Here is a 22,763-nt window from a genome sequence, read left to right on the forward strand (position 1 = left end):
GGTGTCTTTGGGGTTTCTTCTTCTTGATCTTCTTTCTTCTTGTTTTTGGTATCAGGATCTAAGGAAGGAAGGTTCACGGAGCCCCTAAATACTAAATTTTGAGGCGTTACAGGTAGGGCAAGGGCAGGGACCAATGGGTCCCTGTCTTGGGGTGAGTACACCCCCTAACCTGCTCCTCTCCTGTGGGAGAGGGGCAGGAGCCAAGCTGAGATTGGGTGGGACTCCCCATCTACAAGATGGCCGGAGCCCGGGGTCATGCTTCACCTCGCCTCCTCCACCTGAGGGGTGGAGTTGGCATAGGTTGGCACACCTCCCTTCCTGGCGTAGTTTTTCCCACCAGTCTTAGTTGGCACAGGTTGGCACACCCCCCTTTCCGCCAGTCTTCCCGCCAGAGTAGGGGTAGAACTGGTGGGGGGCTGGTTGTTGGGTGCGGCAAATGGTCTGGAGAAGCTCTCAGAGGCGGTTTGCCTTTGAAGCTTCCCCCTGTCCATCCTGGGGGAGTAGACCTAGCACCTCACCCAGGATGTGCTTTGTTGCAGACCCAGGAGAGCGGAGGGCTCTCCTCCCAAGGGTCCAGCAACCTGTTTGTGGTGTGGCAGCCTCTGCAGCCATCCAAAGTGCGGCACTTCCGTCAGGAGTGTCGTCTCCTCGACGCACTCTTAAATCAAGTTTGCGTTATTCGTACATAAAGTGGTCTGGTCAATTGTTTGTAGATGTTTCAAATGTTCTTTAATTCATTTTATTCCTTCATAAAATGTTTCAAAAGTATACAACATTCTTCATCGTTCTGCCCAGTGCATTTCGGGCTAGGCCCTTCATCAGGGGACTTAGTGTCCTGCAAAATAATACAAAAGGATGTCGTTCCGAATTTTATGATAAGGAATACAGGCTCAAGTAATCCCTCGGATTGGCCAAGGAGAGTGTGGTATGTAGACCCTCTGCAACTTTTCCTCATGACGAGCGTCACGCTACATGGAGGAGTGTTGGGCACTCCTACGTGCGCATGTCTGTTTGACCAGCCGTCTTAGGCCAGTCAAACAGACATGCACACTCCTGTTTCTCAAACCCAGCTGTGTTGCAACAACCCAGCTGAGGAAAAGCCCCAGGCCCCCTGAGCCTGAGTAAGGGTCAAGGCAGCCCACTCAGCTCTCATGCCTGTATTACCAGCATGAGAGCAGCGCCATGATTGCCTTCTAGGAGCCTGTGCAGTGTGACCAGCATCGGTAGAGATGCACTGAGGCGATGGACACAGGGACCAGGTAAGTGTTTTAAAAAAATGATTTTCCACTCAAGCCCCTGGCTTTCAAGTTGCCCCCACCACCCCAAAAGTGGAGCAGCCGCCACTGCTTTTGGCCTCAAGTGGCTTTCCTACCCAAGCTGGCTAAAACTTTCTGCCCCAAAGAGTTGAATCTTTAAGCTGATCTTTGCGTTTTTTAGCTCCTGGACTCCAGGGGCTCGTTTTTAATTGCAATTGGAATTGTCATTTTGGTCTTGCATTATCGTAAATAAGATCTGCCATCCTTCCAGTTATTTATTCTAGTGGTGTGGTGTAGTTAGTCTTTTGTTGGCATAGGTTGGCACACCTCCCTACCTGGCGTAGTTTTTCCCACCAGTCTTAGTTGGCACAGGTTGGCACACCCCCCTTTCCGCCAATCTTCCCGCCAGAGTAGGGGTGGAACTGGTGGGGGGCTGGTTGTTGGGTGCGGCAAATGGTCTGGGGAAGCTCTCAGAGGCGGTTTGCCTTTGAAGCTTCCCCCTGTCCATCCTGGGGGAGTAGACATAGCACCTCACCCAGGATGTGCTTTGTTACAGACCCAGGAGAGCGGAGGGCTCTCCTCCGAGGGGTCCAGCAACCTGTTTGTGGTGTGGCAGCCTCTGCAGCCATCCAAAGTGCGGCACTTCCCTCAGGAGTGTCGTCTCCTCGACGCACTCTTAAATCAAGTTTGCGTTATTCGTACATAAAGTGGTCTGGTCAATTGTTTGTAGATGTTTCAAATGTTCTTTAATTCATTTTATTCCTTCATAAAATGTTTCAAAAGTATACAACATTCTTCATCGTTCTGCCCAATGCATTTCGGGCTAGGCCCTTCATCAGGGGACTTAGTGTCCTGCAAAATAATACAAAAGGATGTCGTTCCGAATTTTATGATAAGGAATCAGTAGCCAAGAACACGAGAAGTCAGAGGATCTCATAATTAACATTTCGAAACACCAAATTTCACTGTTTCAAACAAAAACTTTACAAAAAGGGACGTCATTCGTTCCTACATATCATCCGAATTTGTTAGAAACACAGGTGAACCTATATAAATTCATGAGAAGTTTGCGACTAAAACACTTCTTTACCAATGTTGTTGAAAAACCTTTAATGGAAACAGAAGAAAACAAGCCTGACAATCTCATGGGATTGAGAAACCCCAGTAAATACGTACCTCCTATCAGCCATAAAGTCTTGGATGCTTTTGAGAATGTGATAAACAAAGCTTATAATAAGAATTTACAAATCACAACAAAGTAAATCCACCAACATGACAATGAAAGAAAAACAGGCCTTACAAAACTTGGCAACCAATAAAGAAACAACAATAAAACAGGCAGACAAGGGCGGAGCACTCATAATCATGGATACAAACTTTTACACCAAGAATGTAAATGAACATGTGAATGACATAAACACTGACATGAAAATGAGAGGAGATCCTACAAAAGATTTCACCAAGATTCTTACCAAAATCGTGGATGAAGCAATTGAGAATGATGTATTTACCAACAAAGACAAGGAATTTCTAATCAAGGCACACCCATACATTCCATATCTGTATATGATTCCCAAAATACACAAACACCCAACAAACCCTCCATTTCGTCCAATTGTTTCCACCGTCAACTCCATTCATAAACCTATCGGAAAATTCATCGACAAACAACTACAACCTTTGGTTCAAAAGATACCGACTTATGTGAAGGACACCACTCATTTCTTGAATATCCTGGAGGAAGAAAAAGCAAAATTTACCCCAACATGATCTTATGCGCAATCGATGTAAAGGCCCTTTACACTTCCATCCCTCATAACCTTGGACTAACAGTGTTCAAAACCATACTAATCAACTGTGACAAAGAAGAAAATTTGAAATTGACACTTCTCAAACTAATGCACTTCACGCTGTATCACAGTTATTTCCAATGGGACAATGAATTTTACAGTCAGAACTCACGGACTTCCATGGGCAATTGTGCAGCACCTGCTTACGCTAATATCTTCATGCACCAGTTCGAAACAGATCACATCTTAAGCCAACAAAAATGGAAAGATAATCTCATCACATATAAACGGTATATCGATGACATCTTCATTTTATGGAAGGGATCGAACACGGAATTGGAAACAGCTATCCAAGAACTCAACGCTGTCAATGAACGGATTCAATTCACCCACAATCAAAGTGAAACACAAATATCATTCTTGGATGCACTAGTAACTAACAATCACGGCAATATTCAAACAACTGTATATCAGAAACCTACAGACAGAAACAATCTCCTTCACTATCACAGTTTTCATCAACCATCTTTAAAACAACATCTACCATTCTCACAACTACTTCGCATAAAAAGAATAGCATCAACTGAAAGCACATATCATGAACAAGAAACTGTAACCTTGAATAAATTTAAACACCGAGGATACCCTGAGAAAACACTGATACAGGCGGCCAACAGAGTACAGGCTCTAAACAGAGAGGAACTTTTGAAACCTACAGTCAGGGAGGACAAAAGAAAGACGGTCTTTATTTCTAAATATTCCACCAGAAGCTACCTAATTAAAAAAACGATCTTGAAACACTGGCCATTATTGGAAATGGAAGAAGATTTTAAGGGACTTTTCTTACAGCAACCTATCTTCGCGTACGAAAGAACCAAAAACATTAAAGAACTCCTAAAACAACGAACAAATCCACCTAAAAAAGAATTCAAAGGAACACTAGCCTGCCACAATTGCGGAAATTGCAACGCTATCATCAAAGGGAATGAAATAAACCATCCAACCAGAGGAACCAAAATTAAACTCAGAGTAAATGGGACATGCAACAGTTCAAACCTCATTTACATGCTGAAATGCCCATGTGGCTTATCTTACGTCGGTCAAACATCCAGAAAAATCAAAATAAGACTCACAGAACATAAAAGCAACATACGGACTAAGACAATTAAATCCACAGTGGCCACGCATTTCAATGAATTTAATCACAATCCAAGCCAACTGAAATTTTGCATCCTAGAGACAATCCCAGTACTTCAAGGCAGAGACAATAATCAATACTTGCTTAGACGTGAACTATATTGGATAAACCGTTTGAGCACGGTCCAACCTAAGGGTCTTAATGAACGTTTAGAATTTAGTTGCTACTGTGAGAAGTTGGCCTGATATGCAGTGCTCACTATTCTAGTGATCACTATGTATCAGTCCAAACAACCCTTATGGTGATTGGTTGTAAGTCAACCTTATAGACCAGCTATCCGAGTAGCGTGGATACGAGCAGTCTTCGGGCTAAACTCTAGAGGGCGTGTTAAGCCAGCTGTTATACCATCACATATACCCCTTGAACACCAAGTGAAATGACACCACACAAGTGTTATGAAAATAAACAGTGTATTTATTTAAATCACAACAGCCCTGTACTCTTTATGAGGACAGGGTACTAAGCACACAACAAAACTCTTACGAAAATACTTTAAGTTGCACAATTTACACAAATGCCCGAGGGGCACGAAAAACCATATACTCTAAAAGTGGAATGCGAAATTACTAGCAGGTAAGTACTGTACTAATAGGCTGTGGAATCGCTAGGACTACGTTACTGAACCTTCAGATTACTAGTAGGAGGCCTAGGGGACTCGGGTGCAGAGTGTGCACTCTCACGCGGGATGCGGGACAAAGTCTATGGCAGCTAGAATTCACAAAGTTAGTGTTATTGGGCGAACCCGACTAGATAGGCTGAAAAGCGAAAAGGATCTGGACCCTTGGATAGTGAGGCTATGCTGGGGCACCGAAATGCCGAAGTTACCTAGCCCAGGGGCTGCAGCTGCATAGGTCTGAAAAGACGTCGGGAATCCTCGTTGCAGTCTATGGAGCCTGAAGAAAGAAGTTGCTGGCTGGCGACCAGGGAAGAAGTTTGAAGTGATCCAAGCCTGGATCGAAGATGGATGACACCTGAAAGCAGAGGGGACCAAGTTCTTAATCACTAGCCAGTGATTGTGTGGGCACCAGGATGGCACCGGGCGAAGTCACCTCGACCAGGTGAGTGGGCGACGCTGGGCTCTGCAGTCTCACGGACCAGGAGGCGTTGTCGGCGACCAGGATGGAGGTGCGAGCTGTCCCACGATGGTTGATGCTGTCGACGTCGCTGGACCCAGGATTGGGGCAACAAGTCTTGGCAAATTCAAGCCCACGCGGTGGGCCTAAAATGGCGTCTGGAGTGGACCAGGAGGGTCCGGGGTGCTCCTCTTTTGGAAGGGAGCAAGGGCCAATCTGGAGCAACCAGACCAGCAGTGTTGTCGTCGTTGATCGTCGTCGGGAAGGCCACAAGCCAGCGGGCTAGTAGCCAGACAACGCGGTGAGCAGCAAAAGGCAGAAGGGCCCCACGCAGATCTTGTGGATGCTGGGAGGCTGGACTTCGGTGCTGGAGCTGCTCAGGGTCGGGGCTTCTCGGACCCCAAAGCACTCACCAGAGGATCCCCCGGCGGTCGTGCTGGATAGAAGTCGTGCAGTTCTGATGATGGCCGGTCCCTCGAGGTCTCGTCGCACCTACGGTTCTCAGCTTAGCTGTAGAGGTAGGTAGAGGTCAGAGGTGCCAGGGAAGCCGGGTCTCGTCGAGCTGGTCAGTCGGATTCCGGAGGAAGGACGTGCAGCAAACCTCAGAGTTCTTAGATGGTGCCTGCGGGTGCAGGGTGACTACTCCTTAGCCACAAGGGAGAAATCTTGAGAAGAAGTCGAGAGTTCCTTTCGTAGAAAGTAGTTTCTTGATTCAAAGATGATCTAATTTGGAAGGGTCCCCGCTCCTGCCTTTATCCTAAAGAAAGGGGTGGGTACGCGACTAGGTCCTGCCCTAGGGGTGGGACCAGGAAGGGGGGTGGTTACACCCCTCTCCCATGCCGGACTTTCCCCAGGCCAGGGGCTGGTGTGCCCCTGGAACTGGTTCTAGCCGGCAGATGCGTAGTGAGCACCGGGGTGCCACTTGCAGTCACCTTCCTGTAAAGCCCTGCCTACCCAGGATACACAAAACCCTGTCTGGGATGGTACTAGCACCGCCCCTGACAGGAAACCCTTTGTCCAAGCTCCCCTCGCTGGAAGGACTCCCAGCTGCAGGGGGTCAGACTCGTGTCTGTGGTGGCAGCATCCATTTTGTGATGCTGAGGCTTGAGTTAACTTTAACCGGGGTTCACAGTTACATACATGTCGTGTCCCTCTAGAAGGGTGGAATGCTAACCCCGTCGCCAGAATTGGCGAGGGGTTAGTATTCCAATTCGTATGACACCTTACTCGACATGTTTTGATAAATCGATACCAAAGATAGCATTTAACCGCGAGGATTATAATGCACTTAAGAGTATATGGTATGCGTTATCATGGTACAGCTATTGGGACTTGGTTCCGCAAGCTGCAAACGGGCTCAGCTCATGCCAGAGCACCATCTCACACGATTCCAAGCACTCTGCCTTCAGGATTCTCAAGGCCTGCCATAGGAGTGACTGATAGGAATCTGTGTGTCCATTTTAGGGTTAGATATAGGTATACTATATCTATAGCAAAGGGTGATTACACCACCTTGCCCCAGCTGTCGTGCAGCCAGTTGTGTCAGATTTAGATGGCCAGCCAGGGGTGGCATAATACATGCTTCAGCCCCTGGTAGGCCCTGGGTACACCCATGCCCTGAGTTACAGGGTCTGATAAGGTGGCCCAGTACCAATTGGTAAATGCACCTAGGGTACATGTTGTAATTTAGTGAGAGAACAGCTAGGCTGTGGGTCTGATTGGCAGGCCCACAGCCAGAGAAAGTCGTAAACCAGTGAAACAAAAGCAAAAAATCTGGGTGATCATAGGATTGCAGACCCTACTCTCCTACAGCTACCTTTAAAATTACCATGTGTTCGAATGCATGAAGAACTGCACAGTACTACACTTTCTGTGTTTTCATTGTAATTGCCATTTGATCATGCGTTTTTTTGTTTTTTAAGGATGACTGCACCCATATTTATACTGTGTTTACACACATCGTGAGTTACTCACATTTAGTTATCTTTCATTTCTACCATGACACACACGGACTCACATACCAGCCCCCTAGTTACCTCTTCTTTATTTACATCACGAGTCGATAGACTAGCGAATCTGAATACATATTACTAACACCGCCTTACACGTGACTAATGCACTCTTTCGTTTTATCGTGACATACACGGATATACTTAACCGTCTCCTAGCTAACTCCTATCACTGTGAACATTACGAGTCGACTGACCGGCGAATCAGAATTCTGATCTCGATACACGTGACCCACCCAGGACCAACACGGTACTCTTATACATAGACAACTTTTAGTCACCAAGTTTACCGACCGCGAGAGAGCAGAATACCGAAGCCCACATTTGCACGTCTCTGAGGTGAGCTCCTACAGACAACATAACTCTGTTTTATACAGCTTTTTGAAGTAAACATTACCCGTTTGGCGGTTATACTTCATAACACTTATTTTTTGAACAGCTTAATACCACGCTCGGAGACCACGCCGAATTCAATTCAGGTCAGAGATGCAGGCCACCTCGATTTTTTCTGGAGCATGTTGCACATTTTTAGAATTACGGTAATTCACGGACTTCGTAGACACACGCCGTTTCACGTTAGCTGTAAAGTCACAATCACGATAGTAGGAACATTGATATTTCACCAGTCTACTCACGTACCTGGCACGATTTGTGTAACACACGAGCTACTCTTTTCAGTATTTTCAATAATTTCTGCCTTTCTGATAACATCCCCCTTTCTGAGAACATCCCCCCCTTTTTAAGGGAACATTAGCCCAGACTATTACGTATGTATGACATGTAAAAATATGCTTTATTATCATAAAATTCGGAACGACATCCTTTTGTATTATTTTGCAGGACACTAAGTCCCCTGATGAAGGGCCTAGCCCGAAATGCATTGGGCAGAACGATGAAGAATGTTGTATACTTTTGAAACATTTTATGAAGGAATAAAATGAATTAAAGAACATTTGAAACTTCTACAAACAATTGACCAGACCACTTTATGTACGAATAACGCAAACTTGATTTAAGAGTGCGTCAAGGAGACGACACTCCTGAGGGAAGTGCCGCACTTTGGATGTTAATTAGCTCATAGCACAGTGAGCTTCACTTCGACGGCACCACCCACCTGGATGACCTGTGTTTACCAAGCACACATCGAGTGCGATTACGACTACCAAAACGATTCTAACAGCCTCTGCAGCCACTCAGCCCAGACGTGGATTGTAGGTTCGGGTTATGGAGGGTATCTTCAAAAGCCGAACCTACAATCCACCCGTACCTACCCGTGCATGTTACATTAAATCCCACACTGGCATCAGTGCGGGTTTAATGTGCTGAGAAGTTTGATACCAAACTTGTCAGTCTTCAGTGTAGCTATTATGGTGCTGTGGAGTTCGTAATGACAACCTCCCAGCACCATATACTCTTAAATGGCATCACTGCACTTACAGTGACCAGGAATGGCCCTGGGTATTGTAGGGGCACAGGGCTCATGCACCTGTGCCCTCACCTCTGGCATAGGCCACCCAGCTAGAGGAGTGACTGAAGTATGCCAGGGCAGTGGGTTCTGTGGGCATGGCACACAGGGATGTGTGCCATGTCGACTCTTGTTTTAGTTCTGTACTTAGGCACTCAGCCTGGAAAGGCAGTGTGTGGGTGCCAGGGTACAGGGCCCCTGAGGGTGGCACAATCAGTGCTGCAGTCCTCGGGGGTCTTCTGCGGTCACCATGCCCTTGGTACCTAGGGTACCATTTACTAGGGGCTGACAGGTGGCCAGAGATGTCAATTGTGTATTTTGTTTCAGCATAGTTTTAGGGAAGGAACACAGGCCCTGGGTACCTGGTTGGCATGGACCCAGGGCACACTCAGTCAAAGTACATCAGCAGTTCAGAAAAAAGTGGGGGCATACCAATGCAAGAAAGATGGCACTTTCTCACATCTGCCTATATAAAGTCTTTGTGATGCACTGACCATCTGAGATGTTGTTTTTTTTGTCACAAAGGGAAGTGTGTCCATGGTTACTTTTTTGTAGATGACACTACAGATCTTTACTAGCAGGAATGGGAATCCATGGAGGTTCTGGTGTAATCGTATTTATTGTGCTGCTTGTAAGATGTTTTTTGCATATAGCAAGAGTGGAGTCTGGAATGCTTGTGAAAGATCCTGTGCAAATCTAAAGTTTTTGCACGCAGCTGCCTTACAATAGCAGCATCACAAATGGCTAAAGGAGGGTGCTAGATTGTAACAAATTGCTTTAATAACTAACAGGAGCTGACCAGCAGGAAGGACACTGCTTCCATCCATGTGAGAAAATACCAGAGTTTGTAGAGTTCTTCTGATATGTGCTTTAGGAAGGTGCAGATTCATTTTGTGTATTAAGTATTGTTGGAGCCTGTCTGTCAAAGTCTTGCATCTTGTGTGCATCTTGAACTCCATTTATAATGGTAAAGACTCGTTAGCCTGGAAACTGGTTTGTCTTTCAATTCACTGGAAGTAGGAATTCATTTTTCATTTTCAGGAGTCAGCCCTCCCTCTTTATTCTGTGGTCTTTTGTCCAGATATTGTTATTAAAATATCCCTTCAAGTGACACAGATATGACAATTGTATCTTCAATGCAGAGACAAATGTCCTAGGAGAATGCTGCTATGCAGGCATGTATGAGGCATTGGGTATCAAAATGCAGCAGAAATACCCCTTGTGATAAAAGTAGAAAGACATACCTAAACCTTCAGCAAGGTCATGTTTTTAAAATTATACAACTCAATGAGTTTAGTGATTATGCCCTTTGATGCTCAGCACAGCACTAGGATCCCCTGATAAAACCTCTTCTGTAACAGACTTAATGTCTCAAACCAGACTCTGAATAAAGACACAGTTCAACCCCAACTCCAGAGTTGGAATGATGCTCTAGGCCACAAACTCATGAACATGTAGTAATATGCTCCTGCTGGCATTTTCTACACTCAACACAAAGATGGTGCTAGGGTGTAGGCAGTATTCCCTCGTCTGCAACAATTTACAGACTAGTCCTTTCTAGTAGAAGGTGTTCAAGTGTTCACCCCAGTGACCTAAGGGTCCTATTGATCAAGGGTTTGTGTCACGTTTGCACCGTGCAACGTGGTGCATGCGCAACACAATCCCTAAATTGTGATTTATCAAGCAACACAAGACCGCATTGTGTGGCCCTGACTGGCTTCATAAATTAGTACTAACAAAAAACAAATTGCTATGTTGCATTAATCTGCTCTGGGACGGGGTTCCATGGCTGTTGTGTGGATGTTCAATGACCCATTTATTCTGCAGCACACATAGATAGAGGAATATGCCTCTGAGGTTTATTTTTGTGCAGGAAGGTTCCCCCTCCTGCACTAAAACAATTGTGCATGCAACGTAGGCACCCTTGCACCACAATGCAAGGGTGCCTGCATTGGCGCTAGGCAGTCCCTTGTCCCCAGCACTGGGAAAAGGACAGGAATGCAGCATATTGTAATAAATACCGCGCTTTCCTGCTCTATCCCTGTAACACATCGCAGAAAGGGTAACATGATGCATTTACTTCTTAGTAAATCAGCCCCTAAATGCTAATCCAACTGAGAAAAGCCTCACCGCTCAAAATAGTTTGCTCTCTCATGCCAAAATTCCATTGCTGCGCTTACATAATTAGTCCCAGGTGCCACATAAAAGACCCTATTGCCTGCTCACAAACATCTGTGGGCATTTGATGGCTGATGGAACTCTGGTTGAGAGCATTTAGCGGCAGGCGAAAAGAATCTCAAAAGTTTGTTGGACAGCATATCTGATAGATACATCTAGCCGCAGATTCCTTAACTTAGAATATCCCCAGGCGTCAGACTGGATCCGGAAAACTTTCCGCAGCAGCACATATGCGCGCGTGCGGCGCTGCCCTGACGTCGGCCACGAACGTGACGTCAGCGGAGCCATATATGGCCCTCCCGGCGCACTGACAACCGTTTTTCTTCTTTTCTGCGTCCCAACGGGGATCCTGGAAAACCAGCAGTTCCTTGGCCTGTTTTTTGGGTCTTCTTAATGCTTTTGGCATCACGGAACAGTGTGCCATGCCTTCTGACTTTAAAGCGTGTGAGACCTGTGTGCGCCAGATGTCTGTCACGGACCCACACGCCATACATATGTATGTGCCAAGACTCTGAAGATTGCGACGCCTGTCACCAAATGAAACCCAAGTCCTTGAGGGAGCGCTGTATGAAATTGCTGGCCGTAAGGCTGTCCGGCCCTGCACCTTCACATCGCCGTTCTCCCTCTCGTGATCGGGCCCATTCCCAAAGTCGTCCCCGCAGACGTTGTTCAGAGACGGGTAAGTCACCGAGGTGTTCCTCCCATAAGCGTGATGCTGGGGCCCGCTCCTCTCACTTCTTGCCAGGCACCCAGCGTCATCTCCTCCATACCCTCCCTTCCCGGGAGTTGGAGCGGCGCGGGCCCAAACGGAGGCTTATTCAAAGGCTATCCACTCATTTTTTGGGTTGCCCCCTCTGCCTGGTGCACCTTCGGGTCCCACAGAGGTGGAAGGCACTCATGTCGGATCCTCGCCAGCGGATTCGTCCCCGGCTGTGTGCATCGACTCCGGTTCCGAAGTCGATACGATGGAACACAGCTCGGAGGGCCTTCCCAGTCAGCTGTCCAGTCACTGCATAGCCCTGTGTGGCTTCCTGTGCTGACGTCGGATGCGGCATCGATCTTAATGCCCTGTCGACATCTTTCCTCCTACGCCTACTCTCTTGAATGAGGTTGACGTATCCTCTGGACTCGACTCCCCAGGCACAAGGTTGTTTAAGTGCCTAGCTTTCCGTGGACTTAAGATCAACCTCAGGTTCCTCCACTTTTACTCTCTAGTGGACGGGTTAGTCTCCAACCGTTGGTTTATTGTCACCCCCCCAGAATGGCGACTGAGGCTAGTACAGCTTACGCACGGGCTATTCACAGGGCGGCAGCTATTTTTCGGATTCAGTCCCTGTGGTTTCCCTGCCTTCTGATCCTTTACTGGATCTTCTCCACATGGAGCCTATTGAGGTGGAGCCTTTGATTCCCCCATGGGGGTCTTTGTTTGACATCCTCCTTGGCACCTGTGCAAGGCCCTCCTCTGGTGACCCTGTTGATTGGGCCATTGCTCGCAGACATCGTCTGGCCCTGGATGATCCACTCTTGCCTGTCCCTTCACCCTAGAGCTCAGGTGGCATTTGACTTTCAGCCTTCCTCCGCTTTGCCATTGTTACCTCCCACCAGAGAGTCTAGGTGGTTGGAATCATGTGGTCGTCAGCTTTTCGCCTCTGCCAGTTCGAGCATCCTTGCATTAAACACGTCTTGCGTGTTCGCACACGCTTCCTTTGCCCCTTTGGACTTAGTCAATTTCCTTCTTCCTTCTCTTCCGGAAAGACCACAGACAGAATTACATCGCCTTCTTCTTGATGGCAGGGGAACGGTGCTATTTTCCCTTCGATCTTCCCTTGATGCAGCTGACTCTGTGGGTAGGGCACTTGCCCGGTCGGTTGCTTTGCGCCGCCATGCATGGCTGCACAACAGGCATTTTCCAGACAATGTTTGAAATGCTCTTCGAGATCTGCCATTCAATGGTGTGGACCTTTTTGACAGCCACGCTGATTCAGCGGTCTCCCCCTCATATCTGGACTACCGTGACTCTTGCTGCACAACTTTCTGGCTTATGGTATCTTTTTCTTCTGCATTGGCGATATTGCCTTGTTGGTTTGATTTTCAAAAAATGTCCTGGGTTCTGTGCATAGTGCCCGTATAGTGTAGGCGGGTGTTCCGCCATCTCAGTATTTGGTCAGTACAGCCGGTCGGCTGGTTCTGTCTTCCTGTCAGTCTTCTGAATGTGTGCTTTGCCCAAGAGGACTTCCCTCGCAGGGGTTGAGACTTACCCTATGTGGGGTATTTGCTGGCTATTGGGTTGCTGCCTTAGGCTTGGTACGCTCCTTTGGAGTCTTCCACACAGACATCCTTCTGTGGGTCAGGCTGTCCTCTTTTTCTCATGTTCTGCAATCTGAACGTTAGCATCGCTCTATTGCACTTTCAGTTACAGTTGGCTCCAGTTGTCTGTAGTACTTCAAAGCCTCGGTATGGGTTCCCTACCGTTCGGCCTCTGGCTCGCCTGCTCTTCACGGGGCGTTTTTCAGTGTCACTGTGCTCCTCTTGTCCATGATGGCTGCTCTTCTTTTGCCGGCCACTGTCTCTTGTGGCCCTTGTTCTGGTAAATTCTGGTGCAGTTCTTTCACGTCTGACGCCCTGTTATTGTTTTGCGCCAGGGAAGAAGCAGCTGTACAGCACGCCTTTTAGTGTTGGTGCAAACTGGGTGTGTACCTTGGTATGATTGCTATCATAGGGTGTTTGCATTGTTTCTTCCACTTCTATGGTGCTGGTTTTACCCTCCCCTCTAGGGTTGGGTCATAGTTTCTCATCCTTCAGCCCTTACTGGGCTTGTTTTTTGAAGGTGGCGTCTTCACCATCTACGTCTCTGCTGTACATTACCTTGTGCCCTCAATTTTTGGGCACTTTCCCACCAGCAGTTTTTCCCCATTCCCTGCTGCTTCCGCACTGGTGTTTTACACACTTCTGCTTTGGGTTCCTGCTGTAACACTCTCAAGGGAAGTGTTCTCTTCTGGATGCTCGCTTCTTGGCTCCATTGGCCATTAGGTTGGTCCAGACGGTTTCCCCTATCGTGTCTGGCTCCATCTCCTCATCTGTCTTGCGGGGGACCGTTGCGCCTCCCGGGCAGAGGGCTGATGTCACTTACCGGTGACATTGTCCTGTCCATTTCTGCTTCCATGTGACTGTTGGTACTTTTTGCGTGCCCGAGTCTTTTGTTGTGTTACGCTTCAGTTTTGCACGTATTTCTTTTTACTCTATATCTGCTCTGTGCTCTTACACAGCAGAATCATGCAGGCAAGTTCCTTCATGCGGTGTCCGTGGTCCTCGACCCGGTCTACTCCTGCTACGAGCTCTTATGTGGGTGTCCAGCTTCGCTGATACCCCCTTTTTGCCGGTTGCCTTCTTGCTATTTATTGCATCTTTCGCATCTGGGCTGCTCCCGTTACCATACAGGAGGGTTTTTGCTATACTTCGTGTGGTTCTAGTGCCCACACGGTATGCTTATGTATCTTCCAATCTTCCACTTGACTATCATTCTTACTGTAGTCTTGTTTTGGGTGCTTCTGCTGGTTGCCGTCAGCCCTTTAATATGTCCTGTGACAGAACGACTATGTACTGGCCTGTCTTCTGTTTCTAGTACTACCAGCACTTTCTGGCCATGGATCGGCATCCTGCCAATACTGCCCCACGTATTTTGGTTTCAACAGTGCTTTTTTTCCACTATTGTGCATACTGGACCAGTATGCGCGGACGCAATCATACCAGTTGTCAGCTCTCTAGGTATTACTTACAGTCAGCACGCCGGATCCTGCAGATCCATTGAACCCTAGGTTCAGTTCCACTTCTTTGCGAAGTCGGGAACTTTCCCTTTCACACCGACATATCTGGCATAGGCTTTCTTTTTCTCACCCGGTATACATACATGGGTTTTCAGGCTGGTCTTTGACGGCTTGTGGTGCCTTTGCCTCCCGATGTTTTCCGCTCTTTTCCGAACTTCATGGTCTGGTGTGGCTGCGCTGGCTTGTGGTTCCCACCGTGTTTCGTCACCTTGTTGCCGGTTAAGTTCTCTCGGGAACTTGGTGAGGTTCAGTCGCAGTCCCGACTCCTCTATGGGTAAGGCTTTGGTATCTATTCTAAGTTAAGGAATCTGCAGCTAGATGTCTCGATCAAATAGACGAGTTACTTACCTTCGGTAACAATGTATCTGGTAGAGACACAGTCTAGCCACAGATTCCTTAACGCCTGTCCATTCTTCCCGTTCTGCGGGGACCTTTTCAGATTGAGCTTTCTACATTTGCCTTGGCTTGACCGTTCTGCAGGGTGACATTTGTCACTTCACTCCGACACACAATGCTCATTCTGTTTGCTTGCTCTACTCCGCCCATTCTCATGATTGGTCGGTATGCTCATGTGTCGTGCGTCCTTTCCAACCCTACACCCTGGGTTGTCCAGTGTGGGATCTACTCATGTTTTCACACCCCGCTCTCCCCTTCGCCTTGGGGTCTCTTACCTCCCCTTCATTGGTTTGAAATCTTTTGGCTCTGCCACATTCAATAGGTCTCTTATTGGGGATATGACATCTCTTTCAGGTGACGTCTTCTGGTGAATTGTCCTTGTTCTTGTGTTCCGTACTTGTTGTCCTTCACAGTTATACATTTATGGTGGCAGACTTTCTTTCAACTGCCGTGATGTTTTTCACGCCTTCATCTGCCTCCAAAGGAGGTTTGGCCTTCACTTTTGCGGGGTTGCATCTCAGAGCGGTGCTCTGCTCTTTCCCTTCACTAGTTTTAAAGATACAGTACCAGGCACTGTCCTTTATGGTGCTGTTTTTCACCATTCAATTTCTTTTTCTTTTTTCATCATTTTTGCACACTGTTCCCGTATTCTCACAGTTTTTGGTGGCGGCTTCGTGTTGCGGTGCGGAAATGTTTCTCAAACGAAAACCCAACGTCAGCATGCCGGGAGGGGCATATATGGCTCCGCTGACGTCACGTCCGTGGACGACGTCAGGGCGAAGCCGTGCGGCACCGCTCCCGGCACACAGAAGTGCTGCTGCGGAAAGTTTTCCGGATCCAGTCTGACGCCTAGGGATATTCTAAGTTAAGCAATCTGCGACTAGACTGTGTCTCTACCAGATACATCGTTACAGAAGGAAAGTAACTCGTCCTTCAGATGTTTTTTCAGTGATTAATTTGCTAAAGTACCTAAAAAAATTTATTATTGTCTCCAACTTCATTGTTTCTCAGATATGCCAGGAATTTTGGCTTACAATGTAAGCAAGACCGTGTTTCTACTTCTATTGGGGAGGTGGGTGGGGAGGAGGGGGGTGGGGGGAGGCAGGAAATTCAAGAACGAGTGATTAGTGGGAAAAATATGATTATTCTATCATGACTCCTGTTGTAACATAAAGTTAATAGGCTCATGCTCATATAAAAAAGATGAAGAAAAGATTTCGACCCTACCTGACGTTTTTCTCCTTCAAGTTTTTCCTGTTCGACATGCTGCTGTAAGCGTTGAAGACACTCAGCTTTTTCTGCAGACATCCTTTCGATCATCAGTTTATCTAAAATCCGTAACTAGAAAAGAACACAAGAAATATACCATACGATAACTGGACAACAAAAAGTATCAGTCTTAGACACTTGCACATTCTGGCTGCAAAATATATACTTGGAATTTCAATAGTTCTAAATACTATATAGATGGTGAAACTACTTAGTAAATGAGAGAAGAAAAGCAGGTGGTTACGTGAAAAGGCAAGGAGTGAGGTTGAGACACAAATTTAGGGGGAGAGATGGGGTCTGATCAATAGTGACCATTGGGCATTTTGTGGAGGGAGGGAGGGAGGGAGGGAGTGTCTGTCTGTCTGTCTGTCTGTCTGTCTGTCTGTCTCCGTGTCCGTGTCCGTGTCCGTCCCCAGACATTGAAGGGTAGCTGTTCCAGGTGTTTGATGCAAATCAGGTAAATTTCTGATCCTATATGATCATAGTTGTTGAAGGCTAGCTCTATATATAGTGTCCACCCATGGTGAGGCACTGAGTCCAGGCAGTACTAGTGACTAGGTCCCTGAGAATCAGAGCTCTCGGGGTAGCTGTGAAGAGCAGCTAAGGCTTATTCAGGAAGCAAGTACATTCACCATTTTAGTCAGTAAGCTTTTCACACAAGAATAAACTACACCATGTCAGTATAAAAATAATTTGGGGCAGATTTACAAGCCCCTTGCGCCGCTAATGTGTCACTTTTTTTTAATGCAACGGCGGCGCAAACACTGCAGCCAATTTACAACGCGAGTCATCTAGGAGATGTGTCACATTGTAAAGCCCTGCGTCACGTTATACCTGCGCCTTGTATAATGTATGCAGGGTGGCTGTTGCCAAACAAAAGGCCATGTAGAACAGCCGTAGTGAAATTTACAACATTTCACTGCGTCACTCTAGGCCTTCACTGCGTCAAAATCCCTATGCCTGCTCAGACCAGGAATGACTCAGCGCTTTTTGTATGGGACTCACCTATCTGTTGTGGCACATGGTGGGAGTTGCATCACTTTCATGAGCAACTCCAGCAATGCGTCACATTTGTGCCAACAGAGACATCAGTATTTCTGACGCATTTCTTACACCTTGCGCCATGGAGCACTGTATTGTAAATATAGCGCATCCATGGTGGCGCAAGGACATTTGACACTGGCTCAAGGAAACTGAAGCATCTATGCAGATGTGTCAGTTTCTTGTCAATCTGCACCTTTGTTTTCATTAGTACACACTAGACACTAACTTGGTATTTCTCCAACCTGGAGATATCAATTACACACAAGAAATACTTCAAAAATGGGTAAGTGCCATAGAAAAACACATAGGGCCCAACTGGGGGGGCCAGACCATATACTAAAATAGTGGAATGTGAGGTAAGTACCAAAACAGGACAAGTACCCAGGGATGGAGGACCCCAGGGGAAAGAAGGAACCACCCAAGGTGAATAGCCAGGGATCCCAAGGCATCCGCGTTCAGAGTGGTTAAACCGGGTCAAACATCCATAGGATAACACCAGGTAAGTCGCTGTTGGAATTTTACAGTTCTAGGACCCTTTCCAAAGGACCCCTAAGAAACAACTTGGATCAAGAAAGGTTGGAGAGCCACCCCACCCGTGGATACCCCAGGAACCAGGATACCTACATCAGGAAGCCCAGGTACATAGGCATGAAGTGGAGTTGGAAACACCTGTAGACGCCAATGGAGGTTTGTGGAAGTTCAGCAGCTACAGAGTGTGAACCAGGCCGGTGGAACCAGGACGTGGAATCCAGACGAGTAGAACCTGAAAGTAGAGGGGACAGAGCCCAAACCACCTGGAGGTGAAGGAGCACAATACCAGCCCTGGTTGGAGGCTCTTGCTGTTGCCCAGTGAGGTTGTAGCAGCAGCTGTGGAGCCCAGATGATGCAGGAGCACAGGAGCTGTCTGCGAGCTGTCCCATGCCAGTCAACGAGTGCAGGAAGGTCAGTGGCTAGCAGGGCCATCCAAAAGCCTTGGCAAACGCAAACAGCGATTCACGGGAGTAAATGCCGTGCTGCAGACCAGCAAGGTCTCTGAGACTAACCCAGCATGGTAACATCAGGGCCGTCCCTCAGCAAGCAGGAGAGACAGCAAGAATTGGTGGAGCCCCATCGAAGACCTTCTGGCAGAAGCCACCGTGATTCGCAGGGAAGCATTAACAGCACACAGGAGATGAAGGACCATGATGCACAGGATGCAAGTAGGACGTTGTTCTTGTAGCAGTGCAGTGCTGGAGGCTGGGGCTTCTAGGAGCGTGAAGATCTCTCGGTAGGAGATCCAACAAGCCTTGTAACAGCAACAGACATGGTGCACAGGGAGGCGGATTACATCGTCTGGAGAGGGATTACAATCGCCCAAGTTGCAGGGAAGACTGGCCAGGCCTCTGGACAACCAACAAACCACCACCTGTGTTGTAAAGCTGGACGATGTCCCTTGGATAATAGGATCAGCGAATCAGTCATCGAAGTAAAGGTGCCTGCGGATGCAGGGAAATGACTTCTTCACTCCAGGGGAGATTCCTTCTGGCTGGGATGCATGCTAAGTCCTTGGTAACTCAGATGATGCACGGCCACGGAGTTGCAGAACTCAAACAAATGGACAAAGGTGCAGCAGGAATCTTCCTGCCGAAAGCAGTCTTGTCTTTGGTCCTGGCTTGAAGAACAGCCAAGCTCCAGTGTCCACCAACAAAAGTGTTTTTGGGCAGTCTTCAGATAATCAGATCTTGAAGTTGTTGTCGGGACGAATCGAAGGACCCACCCCTCAGGGAAGCCCTTAAGTATCCCTAAGAAGGGAAGGACCTCTTTTCTGATGACCAACCTATCAGAGGGGGTCAAGGACACTACTCAGCTGTCCTAGCCAGGCAGCTGTTCCCAGGGGTCAAGATTCAACATGGCAGAATCAAGTGACCACCTGGAGAAGCTCTAGGCACCTTCCTAGGGAGGAGCTAGACAGGGAGAGTGGACCTGTTCTTTCTGTGGCTCCTGAACTGGATGATGAATGGAGCGCACTAAATGTGCCCTTCAAATGTGTCTCCTCTTTAGTCCAGATACAGTGCCACAAAGTTAAAGCAGCTACAATAATTAGGTCAGAAATATATGGTGTATCAGTCTCTCTATGCAGTATAATAGTGACTGTAGATGTTGGTACTGCTAGCAATCGTCTTAAAAAATTAAAAAATGATTTTCAAGGGTTTGCAACAGAGTGATTTCTGACATTCCCACAAGTCCCAGTGATACACTTTGACCCATATAATTTTAAAATTTTATGTCCAGATTTTTTACCCATTTTTTGTGAGACTCTAAAAATAGCCTCAACAGATTTCACAAATTTCAATTTACACAAATTAATACGAGAGTTCCAGGTACCCTTACTACTATAAAGAATCCCCAAGTACGAAAAAGTGGAAGTCCTCTCTTTACAAACACCATCAATGTAATGTGTTTTGTTCTTAAGTTTCCTTTTCCTACATGACATAATAGGACTTTTGCTCAAATTAATTTTTAGATGCGTTTCAGTCATGAAGGAAGTAAAGTTATCCATCAACAGTTGCAGGCCGTTTGCTGTCCTAGATATTAGGACAGCATCGGCGGCATACAACAATAATGGGGTAACCTGCTTACCAACCATAGGGGCATCAGTTCCTAGACTCTGTAGTAGCGAATCTAACCTATTTATATAAAGTGAGAATAAGAGAGGAGCTAAAGTGCAACCTTGTCTTATCCCGCGGGTGATACTAAAGTGTTTGGTGCAATCTCCGTTTTCCCCATAAATTATCTTTGAGGATAGGTGAGCATAAATTTATGATAGGAAACTAACAATATCCTGGGGGGCACCCATCCATTCAAGTGTCTGCCATAACTTAGAATGATTAACCAAATCAAAAGTTCTTGATAAATCCGCAAAACAAAGATGGAGGGGGCCATCCCTAGCGAGGGTGTATTTTCCAATCCACAGCTCAAGATTCAAACATTGCTCAATCATTCCAATACCCCTTCTGAAACCGTATAGGGCTACTGACAAGATGCTATTTTCCTATGTCCAGCGTTCCAATCTAGCCAGCATCATTCTGCCCATTACCTTAGATGTTGAGTCCAGAAGGGATATTGGACGATAGCAGCTTGCACTGCCTCTATCACCTTTTTTAACACCCCATTGATTGTAGCATAACATTTTTTAAATAGAATGGGTACCTAAAAATTCATATTATGCTTGAAAAAATCTATTTTTGCCCCATATGGGCCTACAGCTTTCCCACTAGCACTATTGGTAAGGGAAGTTCTAATCTCCTCATGATTTATACTATCTAATTTAATATTATTTAGCAAGATAATACTTCTGTATTCGACTATTCTATTACCCCGCTGTGTCACATTAAAAATTGATTCAAAATGGGTTAGCCAATCATCGGGCGTCAGTATGGTATCTACTTTTGCTGATTGTGTGTCTTTAAATAATGTCTGGTCCAAAGTTTTCCAGAAAAGTATAGAATCATTAGTCTTGGCAGCTCTGATCAAATTTTCCCAAGCATTATCTCTAATTTCCAATTTTCTTTGATTCAATGCTTGTTTGTATAATTTCCTTAGGGCACTAATGTCTTCCATATTCCTTGAAGAGGCTTTTAATGCTGCCTTTAGATCCCTACTTAATATGGAGCACTGTTTGATTAAACCATCTTGGACTATAATCCCTGTTTTTCCTAGGCATGAATTTCAAGTCTTTGGAGATTCCAGCCGAGATGTTTAAAAAGGCCGTAACAATATCAGTACTACTAGATAAATTGTCTAAACATGTTGCTATGTGGAGATTAGATTTTTACACTCATCTATCTGAAAAAATAGTGGGGTCAACTCCGACCATTTTATGGAGATCCCATTCTCTCCCTTTGTCTTTATATCTGAAGCATAAGCACTTGGTTTTGCTATTTGGAATATAGAAGATTTTAATATTAATAACAGGGGATGTTGGTCACTTAATAAACTGGGCTGTATGTTACACTTTTAAACGAGAGGCCTACAGTTTCTTGATATTAAAAAGTGATCAATGCTTGAGTATGACCTAGCTCCCTCGAATGTGTAAATAGCACACATTCTCTCACAGGCATCTATCCCCACAATTTCCTTTTTATATTTATACATGACATGATTAATGATTTCCCAAAAATTATTATGTGGGAAATGGGACGGATTATCACCTATTAAACAGCTGTGCTCTCGCAACTACATCAAGGTGTTACAAATTACAAAACAGTTTGAGGTATGAAAAAATGAACAGAAGCAGATTCTTCAGTGTGTATTCTTGTCCCAGCAGGGAGATGGTTTATTGCATCCAGACTTTAACAGTCTCACAAAATGCCGACACGTGTTTCGTCGTGTGCCGTAGAGTCAACACGACTCTTCAGGGCTTTAGACTCAACACCAGGAATGGGTCGAGTGTAGTCTGGAGCTAACGGTACTAATCCGTATAGGTAGTTCAGAGAGAAGCCATGATTATTCTTAGTTCAAATCAAATGAGAGACTGAAGTTGGAGTATCCAATTGAGTCACACTCTGTTGTGACCGCTAGGTTCCGCCTTATCGGGTGTGTAAGAGTCTACACAATTAGAGCGATTCTCTGTCTGGAAACGGGTATGTTTCAAGTAGTAGGGTCAAAATTTGTTAGCTCAGCTGTGTTCCGCATTAATAGGGTGACGAAGTGTTCCAAGTGTTAGCTCTGAAAACGTGTGTGTTTCAGGCGGTGACCGGGAGGGGATCCGTCGAACAATAAGCATCCAGAAACGTGTTGGTTTCAAGGGTAAGCGGCGTGTTAGATTCAGGTATCCCTCCTCTTCAGGTTCCCGGTGGCCGTCTATCATGAACGGACCGGATTATCACCTATATCATCCTCGTAACCGCATTGAATCCCTGGTGCAAATTTACAAATTTCAATATTAAAATCCCCCACCCAGATCAAGATGCAATCGGCCCCTGCACTCTTTACAAAATTAGCCAGCTCTTCCTCCATTGCTGAGATCTCATGTCTTAATGTGGTGAAGATATTATTGTAAAAATTGATCACAACAATATCCTGTTTTCCTTTTACTGCGAAAGATAAGAACTGGTAATGTTGTGCTTCGGTAAATGTTTTCTTTAAAATCAAAGGAGAGGATACTGCAATTAGTGCAGCCAGCCCCCCGCTAGCTCTCCCAGCCTTAGATGGGTTCACTTTAGTACAAACTGTCTTAAAACCATTAATAAAAAAGGCCTCTGTAAGCCATGTTTCTTATA

At 46.2% G+C, this 22,763-nt stretch overlaps 1 protein-coding gene across 5 annotated transcripts in view; it reads right to left on the minus strand.

Moving 5' to 3' along the window:
- The window catches only part of ANKRD6 (ankyrin repeat domain 6), an 857,509-nt gene that overhangs the window by 46,554 nt on the left and 788,192 nt on the right, over window positions 1-22,763 (minus strand). For all 5 annotated transcript variants that reach the window (XM_086926652.1, XM_086926650.1, XM_086926653.1 and 2 more), the window contains one exon: window positions 16,417-16,530. In XM_086926652.1, coding sequence (XP_086782778.1) covers window positions 16,417-16,530 — 114 coding nt within the window. The remainder of the gene's footprint in view (window positions 1-16,416; window positions 16,531-22,763) is intronic.

This window comes from Lissotriton vulgaris, chromosome 6 (genome assembly GCF_964263255.1).
Source record: "Lissotriton vulgaris chromosome 6, aLisVul1.2, whole genome shotgun sequence".
Classification (NCBI taxonomy): domain Eukaryota; kingdom Metazoa; phylum Chordata; class Amphibia; order Caudata; family Salamandridae; genus Lissotriton; species Lissotriton vulgaris.